The sequence below is a fragment of the Narcine bancroftii genome, chromosome 3 (assembly GCF_036971445.1).
Source record: "Narcine bancroftii isolate sNarBan1 chromosome 3, sNarBan1.hap1, whole genome shotgun sequence".
Taxonomy (NCBI): Eukaryota; Metazoa; Chordata; class Chondrichthyes; order Torpediniformes; family Narcinidae; genus Narcine; species Narcine bancroftii.
The window spans coordinates 265,001,596-265,028,191 of record NC_091471.1 but is presented as its reverse complement, the minus strand read 5'-3'; the positions used below and the strand labels follow the sequence as shown (position 1 = coordinate 265,028,191).

Genomic DNA, 26,596 nt, shown 5'->3' with positions numbered 1-26,596 from the left:
GTCACATGGCTGACTCCACAATTCTTCCTATGCCAGCTTATATTTTTTGTCAGAATTATTTGTGCAAGGGATTTCCAAGGTTAAAGAATGACATTTCCTGTTCTCTGTTTGTTGCCCATCAGTCCGGAGCATCCAATTTTGGTGAGAAATTTTCACGTGTGAAATTCTCCCCATCCTTGACACTCTTTGGAGGGAAACCAATGGAAGGTTGGATTGCTGTAACCATCAGTGGTCTCGTGACTGTGTCATTATTGAAACCCAGTGGACAAGTTCTCACTGCTACAGAAAGTCTATCGCGGTTGAGAAGTAGAGTTGCTCTAGCAGACATTGCATTCACTGGGGGTGGAAATATTGTGGTGACTACATCAGACGGCAGCAGCTCATCACCTGTTCAATTTTACAAAGTTTGTGTGAGCGTGGTTAATGAGAAGTGCAAAATTGACACTGAACTGCTTCCATCACTCTTCATGCGCTGTACAACTGATACTGCTCGAAAGGAGAAATATCCGGCTGTCACTCATCTGAAGTTTTTAACAAGAGAAACTTCTGAGCAGGTAAGGTGCCAGTATTGAAATATTTCTCATTTCATTACCCTGCTGCCAGTTTTAAATATTGCTTCTAATGTAAATATGTATAAACATAAAGTCTCCTTTTGGAGTACAGTAATTAATTTTGGTTGGCGATTAAATGAATAATTAAAGAAATAAATGATCTCCCTAAGCATATCTATCTCCCATAGTAAAATGCAAAAGTTTATAGCCAATGTGTTTGAAGTAAAAGCACAATCCTGGAAAAACTTAGCAGGTTAAACAGTGTACTTTATGTAGTAAAGATAAATAACCAACATTTCGGGCTTGAGCCCTTCATCAAGGGAATGCTGGCCCATACTTTGAAGGGCTCAAGCCTGAAATGTTGGTTATGTATCTTTATCTTTGCTACATAAAGTACACTGTTAAACCTGCTGAGTTTCCCCAGTATTGTGTTTTGTTTTTATACCTGTATAATTATCTCTCGATGCTGTCATCGAGTCCACGCTGCTGAAGATCTAGCTGCGCTGGATGGGTCACGTCTCCAGAATGGAGGACCATCGCCTTCCCAAGATCGTGTTATATGGCGAGCTCTCCACTGGCCACCGTGACAGAGGTGCACCAAAGAAAAGGTACAAGGACTGCCTAAAGAAATCTCTTGGTGCCTGCCACATTGACCACCGCCAGTGGGCTGATAACGCCTCAAACCGTGCATCTTGGCGCCTCACAGTTTGGCGGGCAGCAACCTCCTTTGAAGAAGACCGCAGAGCCCACCTCACTGACAAAAGGCAAAGGAGGAAAAACCCAACACCCAACCCCAACCAACCAATTTTCCGCTGCAACCGTGTCTGCCTGTCCCGCATCGGACTTGTCAGCCACAAACGAGCCTGCAGCTGACGTGGACTTTTTACCCCCTCCATAAATCTTCGTCCGCGAAGCCAAGCCAAAGAGAAGAATTATCTCTCACTAAGTTAACTATCTCTGCAGCATTGAATCTTTTTTTCAACTGAAGCTCTCAATCTCTCCAACAGTTGGATGTTACTTCCAATTTTTTTTTTGGCCCCTCTTTTAGAACTTTCAGTTTTCAGCACTGAATAAATGTAGATCCTCCTCTAACTCAATATTAGCAAAATCTGGGTCCATTCACTTCTCCCTTCTGGCATAATGTGACACTGGAAGCAGTAAAGGGAACAATAAAACAAATGTAATATTTATGGTAATTCATTTATCTGGATGATGAAGAGTGGACAAGAGTTTGTGAAATTTCATCAATGAAAAATTTGAACATTATTTTGTTATATCTAATAAAACGGAAACTCCCTTGCTCTTGTTTCCTGCAGGTGTTGCTATGTGCTTCCAGTCTGACAGGCAGCATTGTAGAATGTTGGTCATTACGGAAGGAAGGGTTGCCAGTCAACAATATCTTTCAGCCAATATCCCCAGTGGGTGAGTACGGAAATTGCAGTTGATAAACTGTATTGGCTGCAATTTGTAATTAAGGTTTTTTAACTGACATTTCAGAGAAGCTGCAATCAATAAATTAGAACATTTGCATCTTTTTCTGTAACTTGACTACCTGCTTCCGACTCCATATTATTCTAAATAAATTGATTGAAGTGAGCTCTTTGTGAGCCAGACTGCGAGTTCAAAACTATTGCAACTCCTTAGATTAGCTGTGCAAAGGTTGTGCCAATCCCATCACTAAATAATTTTTCTGTGATTTGATCTTGGGCTGATCTCGCCTCAAACCGTGCATCTTGGCGCCTCACAGTTCGGCGGGCAGCAACCTCCTTGGAAGAAGACCGCAGAGCCCACCTCACTGACAAAAGACAAAGGAGGAAAAACCCAACACCCAACCCGCCAATTTTCCCCTGCAACCGTGTCTGCCTGTCCCGCGTCGGACTTGTCAGCCAAAAGCAAGCCTGCAGCTGACGTGGACATTTACCCCTCCATAAATCTTCGTCCGCGAAGCCAAGCCAAAGATGTTAGGTCATTGATCATATATGTATGTTATTTCCCCCTCCAATGAAAGTTTAGTTTAAATAGTAAAAGGCTTTCTAAAGGCATTAGACTTTGAACTATGGTGAAGAAATGCAGAACCTAATGTTATAGCTAAGACGGAGAAGATGCTTGGCCCTTCATTCAGTAAGATCAAAGCTGACTTCCCTTTCATCACTTCAACCCCATAATTTGAGACCATGACCCCCTGATTCCAGAACTCGGCGACAGGAAGCATCTAGTCTGACAAAACCCTAGAGAAATTTGTATATTTCTCCTAAACTCCAGAGTGCGTCTAACCTCTCCTCACACAACAAACCCACCATCCCAGGACAAACTTTGGAGAACCTTCTTTGTACTCCTTTTCCATTACTTAGGGGCAGATGTCAGATGTCTCAGCTCTTGCACCTGACCCCCAATAAAAGTCAGTACTCTGTTTACCATTTCTTCTTTTTCCTGTGCTTGCACATTAGCTTGCAGTGACCTGGGTTTAAAAAAAAAGATTAGATGGCTTGTTACTAATTAAGTAACATTTGATACAAATAATTCTCAAACTCTGTCCTTTCATTATTTCTGGTCATTTTCTGTATTGTCTAACATAGTCATTAGTTTCAATGAATCTGATTTTGTTTTACAGGGACAAGTTCAATCAGAAGAAGTTTAAAAAGTTTATTTACAAACTTTTTCCCCCTCCCAGTCCTTTCACAAGCACAGTAGATTAAATTATATGTTTGTGATTCTATTCTTTAGCAACAATTTTATCACAACTGAAAAATAAAAGCAATTTATAAATGTTTCTGAATCAATTATTTTCAATCATTTTTAGTGCTTTCCAGGTTATTATGCTGAGATTGTTCTCCATTTTATATGGTAGGAGATTGAAAGGTGTTCTGAGCAATACATAAATCATTGCAAGTTATTGTTCACTTAGGAATGTACCAGATTTTTTAAAAAAAAACCTAATTGTGTAAGATTATTTTACAAAGTGGGTACATTGAGGATGATGCTTAATTATGGTAATGTCAATTTTTGTTCCTGAATCACTATTGAAAAGCAACACATTTTTCATTCATTAATTTTCCATTCACTCTATTGTGATTCCTTGTTTTTTTAGGTGATAAACAACCAAGCATCTTGAAGTGGAGGATTCTGTCTGCAACCAATGACCTGGATCGTGTAACAGCTGTGGGTTTACCTAAACTTCCCATTTCACTTACCAGCACCGACCTAAAGGTGGCAACAGATACCAAATTCTTCCCTGGCCTTGGTTAGTATTGCATTTCACATAGAAATGGGAAATGGGAAAAGTTTGAAAACATTTTGTGTTGAAGGATGTTATGGTTCTTATGGTTTCTTTTTTTGTGGGGGGGGCGGGGAAGAAAAAAAATTCAGTTTATTGTTGAGTCAGCATATTTGCATGAATATTTGCATATTCATGTAAATTGAAAAGTATTTTTGATTTTGGTGAGATGGTTTCTCATTGCTTCAAGTTTGGGCAATTAGATCAAAAATTTATGCAAGATATCTTTTTGAAGATAGCAGATACGCAAGGGAACATACTAATAGGGGATTTTAACCTTAATTTGGACTCAAACATGGATAAAACTGGAAAAAAAAACTAACAAAAAGAACAAAGTAACCAAATTTATAATTAAATCGATGGAAGAAATGCAACTTTTGGATATATGGAGGAAACAATACCCAAAGGAAAAGGAATATTCATATTATTCGGGTAGACACAAAACATACTCAAGGATAGACCTATTCCTGTTATCATCAAGGGAGAGTTAGGAAAACGGAATATAAAGCTAGACTATTATTGGATCACTCACCCCTGTTATTGGCAATAGAGCTAGAGGACATCCCACCAAGAATGTATAGATGGAGATTAAACTCCATGCTACTTAAAAGACAGGATTTTAGAGAATTCATTGAACGACAAATTAAAATGTACTTTGAAATAAATACGGAATCAGTGAAAGATAAGTTTATACTATGGGACGCAATGAAAGTGTTCATCAGAGGGCAAATAATAAGTTATGTAACTAAGATGAAGAAGGACTACAATCGGGAAACAGAACAGTTGGAAAGGGAAATAACAAATACAGAAAAAGAATTAGCAATAAAGGAAGATACAACTAAAAGAAGAGAATTGGCAGACAAAAAAATAAAATATGAAACACTACAAACATATAAGGTGGAGAAGAACATAATGAAGACAAAACAGAAATATTATGAGCTAGGAGAAAAAATGCACAAAATTCTAGCGTGGCAGCTTAAGAGAGAACAAACTAAAAGAATGGTATTGGCATTAAGGAAAAAGGACAAACAAATTACATATAATCCAACGGAGATCAATGAAAACTTCAGGGAATTCTACGAACAACTATATCAAACTGAAAACGAAGGGAAAGAAGACAAAAATAGATGAATTTCTAACTAAAATTGAACTACCGAAATTACATACAGAGGAGCAAAATAAATTAATAAAACCATTTGAAATAGAAGAATTTCAGGAGATATTAAAAAAAACTACCGAACAATAAAACACCACGAGAGGATGGATTCCCAATAGAATTCTATAAAACATTTAAAGACTTATTAATTCCTCCCCTCCTGCAAGTAATCAACCAGATTGATAAAACACAAAACATACCAGATTCATGCAAAACAGCAATAATTACAAAGACAGGGAAAGATCCACTAGCACCAGCATCATATAGACCGATATCTCTACTTAACACAGATTATAAGATAATAGCTAAACTATTAGCAAACAGATTGGCCGACTATGTACCAAAAATAGTAAATCTAGACCAAACTCGTCAAAAAGACGAACTACGGACAATATCTGTAAATTTATTAACTTAATTCATGCAGTAGAAGGAAGTAAAACTCCAACAGTAGCGGTTGCTTTAGACGTAGAGAAGGCCTTTGACAGAGTAGAATGGAATTATTTATTCAAAGTACTACAAAAATTCAGCCTACCAGAGAAATGTATTAATTGGATTAAAGCATTATATAAGGGGCCATTGGCAAAAATGACAGTAAATGGATATATATCAAAACAATTTAACTTAAGCAGATCAACAAGGCAGGGATGTCCACTATCTCCCTCACTGTTCACGTTAGCTATAGAACCACTAGCAGAACTGATAAGAACAGAAAATAAAATAAGAGGGATAAAAAATAAATGAGAAGGAATATAAAATCAGTCTATTTCCAGATGACATTATAATATACTTAACAGAACCAGAAATATCAATAAAAGAATTACATAGGAAATTGAAGGAATATGGAGAAGTATCGGGGTACAAGATCAATGCAAATAAAAGTGAAGCAATGCCAATGAATAATGCGGATTTCAAAGTTTAAGAAAGAATCACCATTTAGATGGCAAACACAAGCAATCCGATACCTAGGTATACAAATAAATAAAAACCTCGACCATCTATATAAACTAAATTATCATCCATTAATGAAAAAATTACAAGACGACTTAGAGGTTTGGAAAGACTTACCACTAACACTGATAGGAAGGATAAACTGTATTAAAATGAACATCTTCCCAAGGATACAAATCCTATTTCAGTCATTACCAATTCACCTAACAGAGAAATTCTTCAAGGAGCTAAAGAAAATAATAAGAAATTCTTATGGAAAGGGGGGGAAACCGAGGATGGCACTAGATAAATTAATAGAATGGTACAAACAAGGAGGCTTACAACTACCAAACTTTAAGAATTATTATAGAGCCGCACAATTAAGATACCTATCAGATTTTTATCAAACAGGGGAAAAACCAGATTGGACCAGATTAGAACTAGATAAAATAGGGGAGAAGATAACTGAACATATTATATAAATGGGATGAAAAATTGGTGCAACGTAGGAATTCACGGGTATTGCATCATCTGCTCAACATTTGGAAGAAGATTCACGTAGAAAGGAATAAAACAAATTACCAACTACCAAAACTAATATTGACACAAAATCAACTAATCCCTTTCACAATAGATAACCTTTCCTTCAGAGAATGGGAGAGAAAAGGGATCAAAAGAATAAAAATTGTTTTTCAGGAAATAAATTATTATCCTTTGAACAAATGAAGGATAAATATAACTCACGATACAATGTTTGCATACCACCAACTGAAAACCTACTTGAAGGACAAATTGGGAAACAGTCTGAGGTTACCAGAAGGAAGCAATTTTGAATATGTGATGACAGACACAATGATAATTTAAAAATTTATAACAAACATGTACATCAAACTGCAAGAAAAGGAGAACGAGGAAACAAACTGTAAACCTAAACAAAAATGGGAACAAGATTTAAACATAAAGATAAAGAATGAAACATGGGAAAAGCTGTGCTCCAGAACTATGAGAAATACAATAAACACGAGGTTATGCATGATACAATATAACTGGATACACAGGCTATACATCACACCTCAAAAGTTAAATAAATGGGACCCAACAGTATCAGACAGATGTTTTCGCTGTAAAAAGGAAACGGGAACAACAATTCATGCAATTTGGACATGTGAGAAAGTGAAAGAATTTTGGGAAGATCTAAACCAGATATTAAATAAAATCACAAAAAGCAATATACCAAAAAACCCAGAGATCTTTCTCCTAAGTAATATAAGAAATAAAGAATTTGGACTCGATTTGGATGGAGCACAAAAAAGATTTGTTATGATAGCCCTAGCTGTAGCAAAAAAATGTATTATATCAGCCTGGAAATTAGAAGACAACTTGAGAATACAACAATGGTATATAGAAATGAATAAATGTATTCCATTAGAAAAAATAACATAATTTAAGAAATAACATCACAATATTCGAACAAATATTTCATACATGAAATACAATAGAAAAATCCTACCATGGACTTCCACCACCTAAAATGACAGAAGGAGAAGATAACAAAAAGAACTGACTCAGTAAAATTTCTTGTTTATTTTTATTAACTGACAACATTGTTTAACGGGTTTAATGTATCTTATAGATTGAACTTCAAATAAATGGGGAAGGGGTGAGGGAGGGAGGGAAGGGAGGGGGAAAAGGGGGAGAAAATGACACTATATATTCAAGAGAAAGAATGTCTGCATGATTCTTGGTCAATATGGTTCATAATGTGAAAAACAAAAAAATTTTTAAAAAAAAATTTAGACAATTGATCTCCCCTTGAGAGGGCTGGCTGAGGGGTGGGGGGGAGGGGGGGAGAGGGGATTTATTATGTTGTATAAAAATCTTGTTGTTGTTAAAAGTTTTTAAATGAAGTTTTATAAAAATGTTTGGGCAATTGAGGAGACGGGGGCATTTGGGATGATATTATTTTGGGAACTTTGGAGTGTAATAAGTTGAAGCCTGTGTGAGTTTTCTTCCTACTCCCCAGTTTGATTATCTACTTTCCAGTCAAATTTTCAGTTCTCTCTGTAGCGCACATCTTGAGCATTGTTGAAAGAAATTATCTAATCACAGTAGGAAGGTTGCTTCACTTTTCTTTTTACTTCCAATTAAGTTCTCCTACTGAGTTGCATCATATTTTATTTTCATAATTGTTGGACGTTTATCACCTAGTTGCCCTAATGCTTTTGAATGAGAAGTGAATGTTTAATCTATATTTCGACTCCTGTAAGCATTTTGCCTAATAAACAGGGTATTGTTGTGATCAGTAGATTGTGAGAATACATTTGTGTTTGTGTGGAAATGGCCAAAGTTCTAGCTTTTCTTCCTGTCTCTAGGCCTTGCGTTAGCATTCCACGATGGAACCATTCACATTGTTCACAGGCTTTCACTTCAAACTATGGGAGTTTTCTACAGCATTCCCTCCCAACGACCAACGGATGATCAATCTATTAAACGGCAGCGCACAACTGCTTCTTCTGTGCATTTCAAAGCTCTGCAGCTGTCTTGGACTTCATTGGCATTGGTTGGAATAGACAGTCAGGGAAAGGTAAAAAAAAATATATATAGTTAAAAGAATAGTAGACCTGCAAAATTAAAAAATGCATTTAAAAAGATTTGCCAGTGATTTTAATTTTTGAAGTTCATCAATTCAGGTGAAACACTTCAGAAATACTTTCAATGCCCCCCACCCCCAGCTTCCCATCCATGCCATTTGTGGATTGTTTATATTTTGTTTCCATCCGTATTTGAATTTATTTTCTTGTTGTATCAAACATGATAACTTTGGAGTTTGTGTTCTTCAGGCTAGATTAACTGGATAAATTGGGATTGCTTGGGAAAGGTGGGCTTGTCTCCAGCACTCCCCCACCCCAACCCTGCTTTTAAGAATAATGGTATCAGAAATCTCTCCCAGATATACTTTGCAAAGAACAAAGACCATTATGTTTAGAAATGATATGCAGTAGTTAAATTGCTGGTTGAGTAGCCAGAGTATTGAATCAGTCATGCAGAAATGTGATCTTAATTCAACTATGGCTGCTGAAGAATCTAACATGGAGTTGTTAAATAAACATGACATAAGAGATGGGAACAGTGGTGACCATGAAAATACCAAGTTATCATCAAAAGCCCATTTGATTCATTCATGACCTTTAGAGAAAGAAATCTGCCATCCTTTACTAATCAGGCCTGCCTGTGACTCCAGACACATGAATGTGGTTATTAACAGCCTCGCAGTTCATGGGTGATTAGAAATGGCCAATTAATTTTTGGAATTTTCAGTGTCATCCACATCCCTTAAATGAAGTTTGTTAAAATTTACCAATTACAGTAAAACCCCCGTATCCAGAATGCAAGCAACCAGCAGCCTCAAGAAATTGGCAAAAAAAAATCATAAAATAAATATTTTAAAAATATGGAACTTGGCATGCTTCGCAGTTAGTTCAGCAATCACGCCACATGCAATCTCAAGAAAGCAGAAATTTCATTTATCTGGCATCTACCAGTCCCCATAGGTGCTGGATACCAGGAGTTTTACTGTAATTGGATTCTTTCAGGATGTTGTTTAAAGCTTGAATGTTTATTTTTCAACCTTGAAATCATTGCAGTATCAATATACTGGACATTGTGTCAGCCCCAATTAATTTCTTTGTGAAATAATACATTGAAGTTTAATGTTTCTTGCATTTTTATTGGAGTCTTGAAGGTTGATATTACCTTGTTTCCTTGTAGTTGAGCATGCTAAGGATATCTCCTTCAATGGGTCACACATTGGACATGAACACATCACTGCGTCATCTCCTTTTCCTCTTGGAGTACTGTATGGTGACTGGTTACGATTGGTGGGATATTCTGTTGCATGTACAGCCTAACATGGTACAAAACCTAGTGGAGAAACTGCATGAGGAATATACCCGCCAAAATCAAGCTTTGCAGCAGGTAAAAGTTCAATGGAGTGTCAGGGCATGCAATTTGTGTCTATAATGTCCACTTGCTTTTGAAAAGTTTGCTTTTTTTGAATAATTAGTCCTATATATTCAAGACAAAAAGCTTACCTGACTCAAATCTTGCATAATGGACATTTCAACATGAAGTATGGTGAATTCATGAATTTCAAGGTTGCCCTGTACCTGTCGGTTGTACTTGCAATGGTTGGTTTTCATATTTGCAGATATTGTGTGATGCTTTTATTCCAATAAGTGACGTTGACTAAATGTTGAGTTATTGATAAACAACAAAATCATAAAGCTTTGTAACATGTGAGGAGTCACGTGATGGAGTAGTGGCCGGTAGGGGAACTCTAGCCCTCTCCAGAAAAGTAAAAAAATAGAGAAAATAAAGCCACAAACATAGAAACCATAACAAAGTGAAAGTGTGGAGAAAATGGCAGCGAAGAAAGTAAAACCAAAAACAAAGGGAAGAAAAGAAGGAAGGAAGGACGTCGGAGGAGGAAGGTGAAGGCCTTACCGGTACGAGGAGGCCCGCCGTGGAGAGAGAAGCCCGCTCCCTGAGGTCAGTGGAAACCCCGAACTCGGGACTACAAAAATGGCTCACGGAGCCAAACAAAAGTGCGCAACCGCACATGCGCGAATCCTTGCGCATGCGTGATGCGCAAGACAAAAATAACACTGACGGGAGGGGGGACCAGCTGAGGAGTAAATCTCCACAGCTGAAACAGACAACTACAACACAACAGCGAGAGGAAAACAAAAAATAATGAGAACAAGAAGGAAGAGAATAAAAATAAGAAATCAAAGAAACAACAGATGACCAACCCAGAGGAAGAAGACCAACACCAAGACACTTTTAATAAAAATAAGAAGACCAAAAATACCCAACAAAATAAAACAAACAACCCAACAAGAAAACCAGAAGTGACAGAGGTAAAGGACACAGATCCTGGAGTGGACTCAGAAGAGGAGGAAGAACACAGAGAAATGGAAGATGAAGGGAAGGGCAAGTACATGGGTTTTTTTTTAAAGAATATATGGAAACAGTAAAAGAATGGCAGTCACAAGAATTCAGTGCAATAAAAAGAAGAATAAAAAGTACAGAAGAAAAAGTGAATAGATTAGAGATGATCATGACAGATATAGGAAAAAGAGTAGACAAGGTGGAAGAACGAGAAACAGCCATAGAAATGGAAGTAGATGACTTAAAAAAGAAATTAGAAGAATCTGATAAAAAAAGTTAGAGACACAGGAGCTGTTAGCTCAGAAGATAGATATAATGGAAAATTATAACAGAAGAAACAATATAAAGATAGTGGGCCTTAAGAAAGATGAAGGCGGCAAAAATATGAAAGAATTTATAAAAGAATGGATCCCCAGAGTCCTAGGAAGACCAGAATTACAGGAAGAAATGGAAATAGAAAGGGCACACAGAACATTAGACCCTAAACCACAACAAAAACTAAGATCCATTCTAGTAAAATTCCTAAGATTTACAACAAGTGAAAATATATTGGAGAAGGCAATGAAAAAAATAAGAGAAGACAAAAAAACCACTGGAATACAAGGGTCAAAAAAATTTTTTCTATCCAGATACAAATTTTGAACTCCTGAAGAAGAGAGAGGAGTTCAATGCAGCAAAAACGACCCTATGGAAAAAAGGTTATAAATTTATGTTAAAATACCCAGCGGTACTTAAAATAGTTATTCCGGGGCAGCAAAGCAAACTATTCTCGGATCCGGAAGAAGCACGAAAATTTGCAGAACAACTACAAAACAGACAGAGAGATGAAGAGATGTAACAAGAACAAAAATGACAACAAACTATACATATGTGTGTATGTAGGTATATATATATATATATGTGTGTGTGTGTGTATATATATGTGTATATATGTGTGTGTGTGTATATATATGTGTATATATATATATGTGTGTGTGTGTGTATATATATGTATATATATATGTGTGTGTGTATATATATGTGTATATATATATATGTGTGTGTGTGTGTATATATGTATATATATATGTATATGTGTATATATGTATATGCAAAATAAATTAATAAAACCATTTAAAACAGAAGAATTACAAGTAATCAATCAGATTGATAAAACACAAAACATACCAGATTCATGCAAAACAGCAATAATTACAGTAATACCAAATACAAGGAAAGATCCACTAGCACCAGCATCATATAGACCAATATCTCTACTTAACTCATATTATAAGATAATAGCTAAACTATTAGCAAACAGATTGGCCGACTATGTACCAAAAATAGTAAATCTAGACCAAACTGGATTTATTTAAAAAAAAAAGAACAACAGACAATATCTGTAAATTTATTAACTTAATTCATGCAGTAGAAGGAAATAAAACTCCAACAGTAATGGATGCTTTAGACGCAGAGAAGGCCTTTGACAGAGTAGAATGGAATTATTTATTCAAAGTACTACAAAAATTCAGCCTACCAGAGAAAAATATTAATTGGATTAAAGCATTATATAAGGGGCCATTGGGGAAAATGACAGTAAATGGATATATATCAAAACAATTTAACTTAAGCAGATCAACAAGGCAGGGATGTCCACTATCTCCCACACTGTTCACGTTAGCTATAGAACCACAAGCAGAACTGATAAGAACAGAAAATAAAATGAGGGATAAAAATAAAAGAGAAGGAATATAAAATCAGTCTATTTCCAGATGACGTTATAATATACTTAACAGAACCAGAAATATCAATAAAAGAATTACATAGGAAATTGAAGGAATATGGAGAAGTATCGGGGTACAAGATCAACGCAAATAAAAGTGAAGCAATGCCAATGAATAATGCAGAATTCACAAAGTTTAAGAAAGAATCGCCATTTAGATGGCAAACACAAGCAATGCGATACCTAGGTATAGAACTAAATAAAAACCTCGGCCATCTATATAAACTCAATTACCATCCATTAATTTAAAAATTACAAGACGACTTAGAGCATTGGAAAGACTTACCACTAACACTGATAGGAAGGATAAACTGTATTAAAATGAACATTTTCCCAAGGATACAATACCTATTTCAGTCATTACCAATACACCTAACAGAGAAATTCTTCAAGGAGTTAAAGAAAATAATAAGGAAATTCTTATGGAAAGGGGGGAAACCAAGGATAGCACTAGATAAATTAACAGAATGGTACAAACAAGGAGGCTTACAACTACCAAACTTTAAGAATTATTATAGAGCCACACAGTTAAGATATCTATCAGATTTTTATCAAACAAGGGAAAAACCAGATTAGAACTAGATAAAATAGGGGAGAAGATACCTGAACGTATACTATATAAATGGGATGAAAAATTGGTGCAACGTAGGAATTCACAGGTATTGCATCATCTGCTCAACATTTGGAAGAAGATGAATGTAGAAAGGAGTAAAACAAATTACCAACTACCAAAACTAATATTGACGCAAAATCAGCTAATCCCTTTCACAATAACCTTTCCTATAGAGAATGGGAGAGAAAAGGGATCAAAAGAATAGAAAATTGTTTTTCGGGAAATAAATTATTATCCTTTGAACAAATGAAGGATAAATATAACTCACGATACAATGTTTGCATACTACCAACTGAAAACCTACTTGAAGGACAAATTGGGAAACAATCTGAGGTTACCAGAAGGAAGCAATTTTGAATATGTGATTACAGACACAATGATAATTAAAAAATTTGTAACAAACATGTACATCAAACTGCAAGAAAAGGAGAACGAGGAAACAAACGGTAAACCTAAACAAAAGTAGGAACATGATCTAAACATAAAGATAAAGAATGAAACATGGGAGAAGCTGTGTTCCGGAATTATGAGAAATACAATAAACACGAGGTTACTCATGATACAATATAACTGGATACACAGGCTATACATCACACCTCAAAAGTTAAATAAATGGGACCCAACAGTATCAGACAGATGTTTTCGCTGTAAAAAGGAAACGGGAACAACAATTCATGCAATTTGGACATGTGAGAAAGTGGAAAGATTTTGGGAAGATCTAAACCAGATATTAAATAAAATCACAAATAGCAATATACCAAAAAACCCAGAGATCTTCCTCCTAAGTAATATAAGAAATAAAGAATTTGGACTTGATTTGGATGGAGCACAAAAAAGATTTGTTATGATAGCCCTAGCTGTAGCAAAAAAATGTATTATGTCAACCTGGAAATTAGAAGACAACTTGAGAATACAACAATGGTACAGAGAAATGAATAAATGTATTCCATTAGAAAAAGTAACATATAATTTAAGAAATAACATTACAATATTCGAACAAATATGGGAGCCATACATGAAATACAATAGAGAAATCCTACCATGGACTTCCACCACCTAAAATGACAGAAGGAGAAGATAACGAAAAGAACTGACTCAGTAAAATTTCTTGTTTATTTTTATTAAGTGACAACATTGTTTAACGGGTTTAGCGTATCTTATAGATTGAACTTCAAATAAATGGGGAAGGGGGTGAGGGAGGGAGCGAAGGGAGGGGGAAAAATGGGGAGAAAACGACACTATATATTTAAGAAGAAAAATGTCTGTATGTATCTTGGTCAATATTGTTTATAGTGTGAAAAATAATTTTTTTTAAAAAAAAGCTTTGTAACATGTAAATGAGACCACATGGCTCAATGAATCAATGCTAGTTCTCTAAAAAGGATCCACTCACTCCCATGTGCTGGTGAAAATCCTAGAATATGTAGCATTGAAGTTTGTAGTATTGCATTAAAATACTTGGCAGGAATTGTTCGCAACAAGTTGAAGGGAGTGCTGAAGTCTATTCATTTGCTGAACTATCTATGAAACATATTGCAACCCTTGCCATAACTTTTGACTGAATTATGTAGTTGTATGAGGCTTTGCAAGCAACTTGTGCTTTAGGCTGCAATTTCCATTGTGTCCTTGGCAGGGCAAGGTTTTAAAAAAAAAAGTGAAGAATTGCTTCCTGCAGTTAGGGCTTCAAGGATTCTGAGCTTAGTGATTGCAATATATTTCTAAGTTAAACTGATGTGTGACTTGGAAAGAAACATTTGCTCCATGTTTTATGGGTGACAGATGGCACAGATTTAGGGAGATGGGCCATTGGTATTTTGTAGATGTTGCAAATTGCTGATGTGGCAGAAATGTTTAAGTGCTCTATGCAGGCTGGTTGTAAATATAACGGTTGGTTTACCCCCACACTTGACTCTCACTCCAAATGTTTACATGTTATCCATTCTGGTGTGTATTATTGAGGGATTGCTGCACTCTTGGAACTGCTGTATTCTGGATGAGAGGTTAAAGTGCTCACCAGTGCCTCCTTGGGGAGGCATGACAGATCCTAGCGCACTTGCTCAACAGAAGCAGGGAAGTTCTGTTGGTATGTACAGCCTGTAGCACAGTGGTTTGTGCGAATTAGATTTTTCTACATAAATGAGAAAACTTTAAAAGTTGCTAAATTTCTGAAGAGCATTTTTCAACCCCATATATGTAAATTATAGTTTCTCAGCATAATTTGGAAGTTAAATACAAGCTGCTGTTTCCATTTTTACTGTTCTATTTGAAAAATTAATGACTCCAATTCTTTAGACCTGCTAAATCCTTCTCCACAAGTGGGAGTTGAACAACACATTTTATTTGATCTGATATCTTGCCCAGTACTAAATCCCTGTTTCCTCCATTTTACCCCGAGTAATGATGTGAGAGTTGTAGTTTAGATCAATTTATTGTTTCACCCATTGAGGTCTCAAAACTGTTCTTTGTGTGCACACCTTTAAATTACTTTCCATCTTTCCCTTTATGAAGGTTTTATCCACCCGAATAGTTGCCATGAAAGCATCTTTGTGTAAACTGTCAACAAATACACTAGCAAGAGCCTGCGATTTTCATGCAAAACTGTTGTTGATTGCAATCGGTTCCACTCTCAAGTCACTTCTTCGACCACACTTGCTGAACACACCAGATAAAAGCCCTGGAGAACGATTAACTGAGATTTGCTGTAAAAACACTGACACGGGTATGTACCAAATTTGTGCCCATAGTCCAAATAATGTCATTTCTTGAAGTGGCTTAAGAAGACTTTATGATTCTTTGAATAAAATGTTCACATGTAAATATCATTGTGACCTTCTTAAATGAAGGAATTATCATCAAATTTGCATATCTTGTTTTCCTCATTGCATTTTTATTGTGGAAAAGGGGTTATCTAGGAATTAGGCAGCATTCCAATGTTTTTTTTAATTGTGTTGCTTAATAAAGAAAAAGATTTCTCACAAAGAACGCCGAGTTTCTCCAGCAATCTCGCAAGTGTATTAATGTATTCAACAGATGCTACCTTTTATCTAGTTATTGCTATTAAATCAGTATTCCACTAATGTTTGCTAAGTGATCAGCTGTTTAAAGAATGGATGCTTTTTTTATACACAGACATTGATAAAGTTATGATAAATTTAAAAACTGAAGAGTTTGTTCTGGATGCTTGGGTGTTGCAGTCTCTTCAGCAGCTCATTCAGTGGGTGGGAGACTTTGTGCTGTACCTGCTGGCTAGTCTGCCTAATCAGGTGAGTCTAATTCTATGATTATACTTTTCCACCAAAATAGGATGGAATAGGTGTAGTGAGAAAGAGATTTTCTATTCACTTGTTTGGAAATCATCCTGTTTAAAGAATAAGCAGGTCGTATTGGCTTTTTAAATTGTCTCCATGTTTCAGTTCATTACCATTGATCTTGTAGAGCTAGTTCAGTTTAATATTAGATGCTCAATCTTTTAAATATGTTGTACACCCACATTCCTTCATTTTGGCACCAGCTGAAATTGTAACTGCTGTCATGTTTAAGGATGAGAGGCAAACTTAATTCTGGTGTATACCAGAAGAGGTGACTTAAGAGATGTACAAGATTGTAAATAGGGTGCCAGTACCATTTTCCAAGGGGGGCAATGGCCAACACCGGGGGACCTGAAGGAAAGTTTAAGGGAGACATCAGAGGGAGCTTTTTTTTTTAAACACCGTGGTGGGTGCTTGGAATGCATTGCCAGGGGGGTGGTAGAGGCTGGTACAATAGGAACATTTTAAAAACTCTTAGAAAAATGTGGGGATATGGGCTCCAAGGGAGGGAAGGGTTAGATTGAGGAATATGTTTACATAGGTCAGTACAATATCATGGGCCAAAGGACCAGTCCTATGTGGAGCAAACCCTGTGATTAATTTGCGGGAGTTAAAGTAGATTGTGATGCCTGCTATACTCACTGTATTCACATCTTTGTTCCAAATGTTTTACCCATTAATTTTTTTTTATAACAATATCATTTGAATAATAAGTGATGATATTCCAGTGAATCATTTGGACAAAGTAGGTGTTATCTATTATTGGGAGGGCCCTTTCATTAGATAAATATTTGCCCACTAGAGAGAATATAGTACTGAAGAAAACCAACACAATATTAATCCAAGCAACTTCTATTCATTTTCCTTACAGCATTTATTTTGGCTTCAATGTTGCTTGTGTCTTGCTGACGGTCAGTCTTTCTTTGCAGGGTTCTCCTGTTCGTCCAGGGTTTAGTTTTCTCAGAGATGGTACCTCACTTGGCATGCTCAGAGAACTCATGGTGGTGATACGAATTTGGGGCCTCCTTAAACCTGGTTGCTTGCCAATATACACTGCTACATCAGACACCCAGGACAGTATGTCTCTGCTTTTCCGACTACTCACCAAACTCTGGCTCTGCTGTAAGTTCAAAACACACACCTTCATACTGAAGAAGGCATTAAAAAAAATTGTTATTAAAGTAAAATTGGGCATTTTCGATAAGACACTATGTTCATGGTTGATAGTGTATTCCTACCCATTCCCCATATCTCTTAATCCTTTAAGTCTCACAGCCTTCAATGTACACTAACTATACGTACAAAGCCCTTCGGTAGAGATAAAACCCCATATAATCTCAGCAGATGAGCAAAATTGTTACAGGGAGGGAAGATGCAAAGTTGATGTTTCCCTGGACTGGATGTATAAAACAAAGGGTCACAGTCTCAAAATAAGGGATCAGCCATTAAAGAAAGAGCTCAGAATTTATTTCCACCCACAAATGAATAAATCAAGAGGGCTTGAGACTCAGTTTGTTTAAGAACAATTTTTGGATGTTAAGGGAATTGAGATTGGACTAACACCTCAATCAGAGAAAGAAGACTAGATCAGAAAGAGACACATGATTTATCAGAAGGAAAAGACTAACTAAAGTTAGTGTGAGTCTTTAAAAGACAGTGTCAGGAGACATTAAAATGGGAAATAAGGAAATGCCGGAGAAATTAAACAAATTCTTTGAAACTATCTTCATTGAAAAATTCCCAGAAATAGAACTGGTCTATGTTTGGATTAAATATTCACAAAATTAGAATAAGTTTGAAAAACTAGATGAAATTAAGGGGACTGAAAGCTCATAAATCCTCAGGGCTTGATGGTTTTCAAGGAAAAGTTTATCAAATCGTAAGAGTTTCTACAGCAAGGAAACAGACCCTTTGGCCCAACTTGTCTGTGCCAACCAAGCTAGTCCCTTATCCAATCTCTAAGCCTTTCCTATCAATTGTCCCTGCCTATAACTTCCTCTGCAGCTTGTTCCACATAACCACTGCCCTCTGTGTGAAGAAGGCACCTTTCAGGATCCTTTGATGCCTTTCCCTTCTCACCTTAAATCTATGTCTTCTAGCTTTAGATTCACTTGCTCAAGAGGGAAAAAGGCTATAACTATTTACTCTGTCATGATTTTATAAACCTCCCTTCCCAGCCAACCCACCCTCTCTTTATAGCTCAAGATAGTGGTCGTCATTTTCAAAATTCCATTTGTTCCAGAATAGTTGCCACAGATTCAGAAGGCCTTATACAAAGTACCAGATGAGAGGCTACATGGCAAAGTTTAGAGGATTCAGAATCGAGAATGGGTTAATTGATTAAAAAACAGAGAGTAGGAATAAAAGGATGATTTTCAATTTGGAAGCAGTGATTGGTGGATGCTGCAGGAATCGGTGTTTCACAGATTTGTATCAATGCTTTTTGTACATGATTGTTGAAGATGGGCATCCCATTGGTGCTGTAGGTAGAGCAGTTGGCTCATGGTTCCAATAGCCTCTCTTTAATTCTGACTTCTGGTGCTGTGTGGAGTTTGCATATTCTCCCTCTGGCTACATTGATTTTCATAGGTGCCTCAGTTTACTCTTTCTTTGGCTTGGCTTCGCGGACGAAGATTTATGGAGGGGGTAAAAAGTCCACGTCAGCTGCAGGCTCGTTTGTGGCTGACAAGTCCGATGCGGGACAGGCAGACACGATTGCAGCGGTTGCAAGGGAAAATTGGTTGGTTGGGGTTGGGTGTTGGGTGTTGGGTTTTTCCTCCTTTGCCTTTTGTCATGGGGTTGCTCAGTTTACTACCACAGTTCAAAAGGCATGTTGCTTGTTGGGCTGATTGGCTGTTGTAAATTGGCCCAGGTTTGGGTGGGTGTTAAGAGAATTGGGAAGTATTCATGGGCCCATCTGGGGGGGGAAAAAATAGGTAAGAAGGTAATAAATGGGAGTGGGATGTACAAAGTGATGGTGTGGAGTGTGAGGAGAATAGAGAGGTTTCAGAAGAAAATAGATATTATTGAAATAAATGTGGAAAAATGTGAGGTCACTTTCAGGAAAAAATAGAAAGAGTAGTTATTAAATTAGGATAAATTAATAGATTTTTGTATTTGATGTCCTTTTCATAAATTACTGAATGTAACGTCTGGTGCGAGAAAGAGACAAACGTGATGTGCTCCACACCAGGGTCATGCCCAGCGCGGAATGCCACACCGGCTTGTTCGCTGCAAGCTCAACCTTCACTTCAAACCAAAGTTCAAGAACAGTGGAGCCCCCAGAAAGAGGTTCGATGTTGGAAACTTCCAGTCAGACGAAGTGAGAGGAAACTTCCAGGCAAACCTCCAAGCAAAGCTCGAGGATGCAAACTGCCTCACGGTCACGTCTCCTGAAACCCTCTGGGATCAGCTGAAAACGGCCATACTGCAATCCACTGAAGAGGTACTGGGCTTCTCCTCCAGGAAAAACAAGGACTGGTTTGACGAAAACAACCAGGAAATCCAGGAGCTGCTGGCAAAGAAGCGAGCTGCCCACCAGGCTCATCTTGCAAAGCCTTCCTGGCCTGAGAAAAAAGAGCCTTCCGTCTCGCATGCAGCCATCTTCAGCACAAACTCCGGGAGATCCAAAATGAGTGGTGGACTAGCCTCGCCAAACGAACCCAGCTTAGCGCCGACATTGGCGACTTCAGGGGTTTTTATGAGACACTAAAGGCTGTGTACGGCCCCTCACCCCAAGTCCAAAACCCTCTGCGCAGCTCAACGGCGAAGTCCTCCTCAGCGACAAGATCTCCATCCTCAATCGATGGTCAGAACACTTTCAATCTCTTCAGTGCCAACCGCTCAGTCCAAGAATCCGCCCTGCTCCAGCTCCCTCAACAGCCCTTGAGTCTAGAGCTGGATGAGGTCCTTACCCGGGAAGAGACCTATAAGGCAATTGAACAACTGAAAAGTGGCAAAGCAGCAGGTATGGATGGAATCCCCCCCCATAGGTCTGGAAGGCTGGCGGCAAAACTCTGCATACCAAACTGCATGAGTTTTTCATGCTCTGCTGGGACCAAGGAAAGCTGCCTCAGTACCTTCGTGATGCCATCATCATCACCCTGTACAAAAACAAAGGCGAGAAATCAGACTGCTCAAACTACAGGGGAATCACGCTGCTCTCCATTGCAGGCAAAATATTTGCTATATTCTCCTTAATAGACTAATACCTAGTGTCGCCGAAAATGTTCTCCCAGAATCACAGTGTGGCTTTCGCGCAAACAGAGGAACTACTGACATGGTCTTTGCCCTCAGACAGCTCCAAGAAAAGTGCAGAGAACAAAACAAAGGATGCTACATCACCTTTGTTGACCTCACCAAAGCCTTCGACACCGTGAGTAGGAAAGGGCTTTGGCAAATACTAGAGCGCCTCGGATGCCCCCCCAAGTTCCTCAACATTGTTATCCAACTGCACGAAAACCAACAAGGTCGGGTCAGATACAGCAATGAGCTCTCCGAACCCTTCTCCATTGACAACGGTGTGAAGCAAGGCTGCGTCCTCGCACCAACCCTCTTTACTATCTTCTTCAGTATGATGCTGAAACGAGCCATGAAAGACCTCAACAATGAAGACGCTGTTTACATCCGGTACCGCACGGATGGCAGTCTCTTCAATCTGAGGCGCCTGCAAGCTCACACCAAGACACAAGAGCAACTTGTCCGTGAACTACTCTTTGCAGACGATACCGCTTTAGTTGCCCATTCAGAGCCAGCTCTCCAGCGCACGATGTCCTGTTTTGCGGAAACTGCCAAATTGTTTGGCCTGGAAGTCAGCCTGAAGAAAACTGAGGTCCTCCATCAGCCAGCTCCCCACCATGACTACCAGCCCCCCCACATCTCCATTGGGCACACAGAACTCAAAACGGTCAACCAGTTTACCTATCTCGGCTGCACCATTTCATCGGATGCAAGGATCGACAATGAGATAGACAACAGACTCGCCAAGGCAAATAGCACCTTTGGAAGACTACACAAAAGAGTCTGGAAAAACAACCACCTGAAGAAACACACAAAGATCAGCATGTACAGAGCCATTGTCATACCCTTGCTACTGTTCGGCTCCGAATCATGGGTCCTCTACCAGCATCACCTACGACTCCTAGAACGCTTCCATCAGTGCTGTCTCTGCTCCATCCTCAACATTCATTGGAGTGACTTCATCATCAACATCTTAGTACTCGAGCTGGCACTGTCCGCAAGCATCGAATCCACGCTGCTGAAGACCCAACTGCGCTGGGTGGATCACGTCTCCAGAATGGAGGACCATTGCCTTCCCAAGATCGTGTTAAATGGCGAGCTCTCCACTGGCCACCAAGACAGAGGTGCACCAAAGAGGTACAAGGACTGTTTAAAGAAATCTCTTGGTGTATGCCACATTGACCACCACCAGTGGGCTGATATCGCCTCAAACCGTCCATCTTGGCGCCTCACAGTTCAGCGGGCAGCAACCTCCTTGGAAGAAGACCACAGAGCCCACCTCACTGACAAAAGACAAAGGAGGAAAAACCCAACACCCAACCCCAACCAACCAATTTCCCCTTGCAACCCTGCCTGCCTGTCCTGCATCGGACTTGTCAGTCACCAACGAGCCTGCAGCAGACGTGGACATTTACCCCCTCCATAAATCTTCGTCCGCAAAGCCAAGCCAAAGAAAGAAAAAGAATGTTAACAAGCAGATTCAGCAAACATTTAGAAGGCAAATAACATTTTGGCCTTTATTACAAGAGGCTTTGAGTACAAGAACGAAGCTTTCTTCCGGTTATAACTTTTAAATCACACTACACACACACACACACACACACACACACACACACACACACACACACACACACAGAGCAGATTTCTTGATTATATAACAATTATAGCACAGAAACCTATCAGTTTGGCCCTTCTAGTCCATGCTGAACACCTTCTCCCACTTAGTCCCATTAACCTGCATCCCGTCCATAACCTTCCATACCTCTCTTGTCCATATACCTATCCAACTTTTCCTTAAATATTAAAATTAAGCTACATCTACCACTTTGGCCGGAAACTCATTCCACACTCCCACCACCCTTCTGAGTGAAGAAAATCCCCCGCATGTTTCCTCTATTCTTTTCCCCCTTCAATCTCAATCCATATCCTCTTGTTTGAATCTCCCCCAATTTCAATGGAAAAAGCCTATCACATTTACTCTATCTATCCCCTCATAATTTTAAACACCTCTATCAAATCACCCCTCAATCTTCTACACACTCCAGGGAATAAAGTCCTAGCCTGTTTAACCTTTCCCTATAACTCAAATCCTGAAACCCAGACAACATTCTTGTAAATCTTCTCTGCACTCTCCATTTTGTTGATATCCATCTTATAATTCAGCGACTAAAATGGCACACCATATTCCAAATTTGGCCTTACAACTTCAGCATGACATCCCAACTCATGTACTCAATTTTCTGATTTAAGGAAGCCAGCATACCAAAAGCTTTCTTCACCACCCAATCTACATGTGACTCCACTTTCAGGGAATTATGGCCCAGAATTCCTAAATCCCTTTGTTCTACTGCACTCCTCGATTGTCCACCATTTAACGTGTTTGACCTTTGCTGAATATTTCTACCAAAATGTACCACCTCACACCGATCAGTATTTTTTTTTTTCACACCATAAATCACAATAGCCATGATATACACTTTTTCTTTTTCACACATTTACAGTGACTTTTTCTCCCCCCCCCCTCCCTCCTCCCAAGCCACCCCCCCACCCCCCCCCCCTCATCCATTTTAGGTATACAATCTAGGTTGCATTAATTCAGTCAGACAATGTTGTCATTCAACAATAATACACCAGAAATTCTACAGAGTCCATTCTTTTCTTTCCTTCTCCTTCCATCAACTTAGGGAATGTTTGTCCCCGGTAGGTTTTCGCTATTGTATTTAATGTAAGGCTCCCATACTTGTTCGAATATTTCAATATTATTTCTTAAACTATATGTTATTTTTTCTAATGGAATACATTTATTCATTTCTATATACCATTGTTGTATTTTCAAATTATCTTCCAATTTCCAGGTTGACATAATACATTTTTTTGCTACGGCTAGGGCTATCTTAACAAATCTTTTTTGTGCATCTTCCAAGTCAATTCCAAATTCTTTATTTTTTATGTTACTTAGGAGAAAGATCTCTGGATTCTTTGGTATATTGTTTTCTGTTATTTTATTTAATATCTGATTGAGATCATCCCAAAATTTTCTACTCTCTCACATGTCCAGATTGCATGAATTGTTGTTCCCCTTTCTTTTTTACATCGAAAACATCTATCAGATACTGTTGGGTCCCATTTATTTAACTTTTGCGGTGTAATGTTTAGTCTGTGTAACCAATTATATTGTATCATACGCAGCCTCGTATTTATTGTATTTCTCATCGTTCCAGAACATAATTTCTCCCATGTTTCCTTTTTTATCTTTATATTTAAATCTTGTTCCCATTTTTGTTTAGTTTTACCATTTGTTTCCTCATTCTCCTTTTCTTGCAGTGTAATATACATATTTGTTATAAATCTTTTGATTAACATTGTATCTGTAATCACATATTCAAGGTTACTTCCCTCTGGTAAACTCAAATTGCTTCCTAATTTATCTTTCAAGTAGGATCTCAGTTGGTAATATGCCAGCGCTGTATCTCCAGTTATATTGTACTTATCTCTCATTTGTTCAAAGGATAAGAATCTACTTCCTGAAAAACAATTTTCTATTCTTTTAATCCCTTTTTTTTCCCATTTTCTAAAGGAAAGGTTGTCTATTGTAAAAGGGAGTAGCTTATTTTGCGTCAATATTAGTTTTGGTAATTGATAATTTGTTTTATTTCTTTCTACATGAATCTTCTTCCATATATTGAGGAGATGGTGTAATACTGGAGAAGTTCTATGTTGTACCAATTTTTCGTCCCATTTATATAATATGTGTTCAGGTATCTTTTCCCCTATTTTATCTAATTCTAATCTCGTCCAGTCTGGTTTTTCCCTTGTTTGATAAAAATCTGATAGGTACCTTAATTGTGCGGCTCTATAATAATTTTTGAAGTTTGGCAATTGTAAGCCTCCTTGTTTATACCATTCTGTTAATTTATCTAGTGCTATCCTCGGTTTCCCCCCTCTCCATAAAAATCTCCTTATTATTTTCTTTAACTCTTTGAAGAATTTTTCTGTCAGTTGTATTGGCAATGCCTGAAATAAGTATAGTATCCTTGGAAAAATGTTCATTTTAATACAGTTTATCCTTCCTATCAGTGTTAGTGGTAGCTCTTTCCAATGCTCTAAATCGTCCTGTAATTTTTTCATTAGTGGATTGTAATTGAGTTTATATAATTGGCCTAGATTTTTGTTTATTTGTACACCTAGGTATCTTATTGCCTGCATTTGCCATCTGAATGGGGATTCCTTCTTAAATTTTGAGAAATCCGCGTTATTCATAGGCATTGCTTCACTTTTATTTACGTTTATCTTGTATCCCGACACTTCTCCATATTCCTTCAATTTCTTATATAGTTCTTTTATTGATAGTTCTGGTTCTGTTAAGTACACTATCACATCATCCGCAAATAGACTGATTTTATATTCCCTGTCTTTTATTTTTATTCCTTTTATATTATTATCTATTCTTATCGATTCTGCTAGTGGTTCTATAGCTAGCGCAAACAATAATGGTGATAGTGGGCATCCCTGCCGCGTTGACCTGCTTAAGTTAAATTGCTTTGATACATGTCCATTTACTGTCACTTTCGCTAACGGTCCCTTATATAATGCTTTAATCCAATTAATATACTTCTCCGGTAAACTGAATTTTTGCAATACTTTGAACAAGTAATTCCATTCTACTCTGTCGAAGGCCTTCTCTGCGTCTAAAGCAACTGCTACTGCAGGTGCTTTAATTCCTTCTACTGCATGAATTAAGTTAATAAATTTACAAATATTGTCTGTTGTGCGTCTTTTTTTGATAAATCCAGTTTGGTCTAAATTTACCATTTTCGGTACCTGTTCTGCTAATCTGTTTGCTAATAGTTTAGCTATTATCTTATAATCTGTGTTTAGCAGAGATATTGGTCTATATGACGCTGGTGAGAGTGGATCTTTCCCTTGTTTTAGTATCACTGTAATTATTGCTGTTTTACATGAATCTGGTAAGTTTTGTGTCTCATCAATCTGGTTGATTACATCCAGGAGGGGCGGTATTAATAGATCTTTAAATGTTTTGTAGAATTCTATTGGGAGTCCATCCTCTCCTGGTGTCTTATTATTTGGTAATTTTTTTATTATCTCTTGTATTTCTACTGTTCCAAATGGTTCTGTTAATTTATTTTGTTCCTCTATTTGTAGTTTTGGTAGTTCAATTTTAGTCAAAAATTCATCTATTTTCCCTTCTTTCCCTTCGTTTTCAGTTCGGTATAATTGTTCATAGAATTCTCTGAAGTTTTCCTTAATTTCTTTTGGATTATATGTAATTTGTTTGTCTTTTTTCCTTGTTGCCAATACCATTTTCTTAGTTTGCTCTGTCTTAAGCTGCCATGCTAAGATTTTGTGTGTTTTTTCACCTAGTTCATAATATTTCTGTTTTGTCTTCATTATATTCTTCTCCACCTTATATGTTTGTAATGTTTCATATTTTATTTTTTTATCCGCCAATTCTCTTCTTTTGGTTGTATCTTCCTTTAATGCTAATTTTTTTTCTATGTTTACTATTTCACTTTCCAACTGCTCTGTTTCCTGATTATAGTCCTTCTTCATCTTGGTTGCATAACTTATTATTTGTCCTCTAATGAATGCTTTCATTGCATCCCATAGTATAAACTTATCTTCCACTGATTCGGTATTTACTTCAAAGTACATTTTTAATTGTTTTTCAATAAATTCTCTAAAATCCTGTCTTTTAAGTAGCATGGGGTTTAATCTCCATCTATACATTCTTGGAGGGATGTCCTCTAGCTTTACTGTCAGTATTAAGGGTGAATGGTCCGATAGCATTCTCACTT

At 37.6% G+C, this 26,596-nt stretch overlaps 2 protein-coding genes across 7 annotated transcripts in view; one reads left to right on the top strand and one right to left on the bottom strand.

Annotated features, from left to right (window-relative positions):
- med16 (mediator complex subunit 16) overlaps positions 1-26,596 on the top strand; it is a 47,702-nt gene that overhangs the window by 12,827 nt on the left and 8,279 nt on the right. For 5 of the 6 annotated variants that reach the window (XM_069927994.1, XM_069927996.1, XM_069927995.1 and 2 more), the window contains 8 exons: positions 123-554; positions 1,868-1,973; positions 3,640-3,792; positions 8,281-8,492; positions 9,677-9,883; positions 15,742-15,952; positions 16,363-16,496; positions 17,471-17,663. In XM_069927994.1, the coding sequence (XP_069784095.1) occupies positions 123-554; positions 1,868-1,973; positions 3,640-3,792; positions 8,281-8,492; positions 9,677-9,883; positions 15,742-15,952; positions 16,363-16,496; positions 17,471-17,663 (1,648 nt within the window). The remainder of the gene's footprint in view (positions 1-122; positions 555-1,867; positions 1,974-3,639; positions 3,793-8,280; positions 8,493-9,676; positions 9,884-15,741; positions 15,953-16,362; positions 16,497-17,470; positions 17,664-26,596) is intronic. The other variant, XM_069927997.1, reaches the window with a different exon arrangement.
- The window catches only part of LOC138758694 (actin-like), a 39,138-nt gene continuing 30,096 nt past the window's right edge, over positions 17,555-26,596 (bottom strand). Inside the window, exon 9 of the mRNA XM_069928010.1 lies at positions 17,555-17,689. Within this exon, the coding sequence (XP_069784111.1) occupies positions 17,639-17,689 (51 nt within the window). The 3' untranslated portion in view covers positions 17,555-17,638. The remainder of the gene's footprint in view (positions 17,690-26,596) is intronic.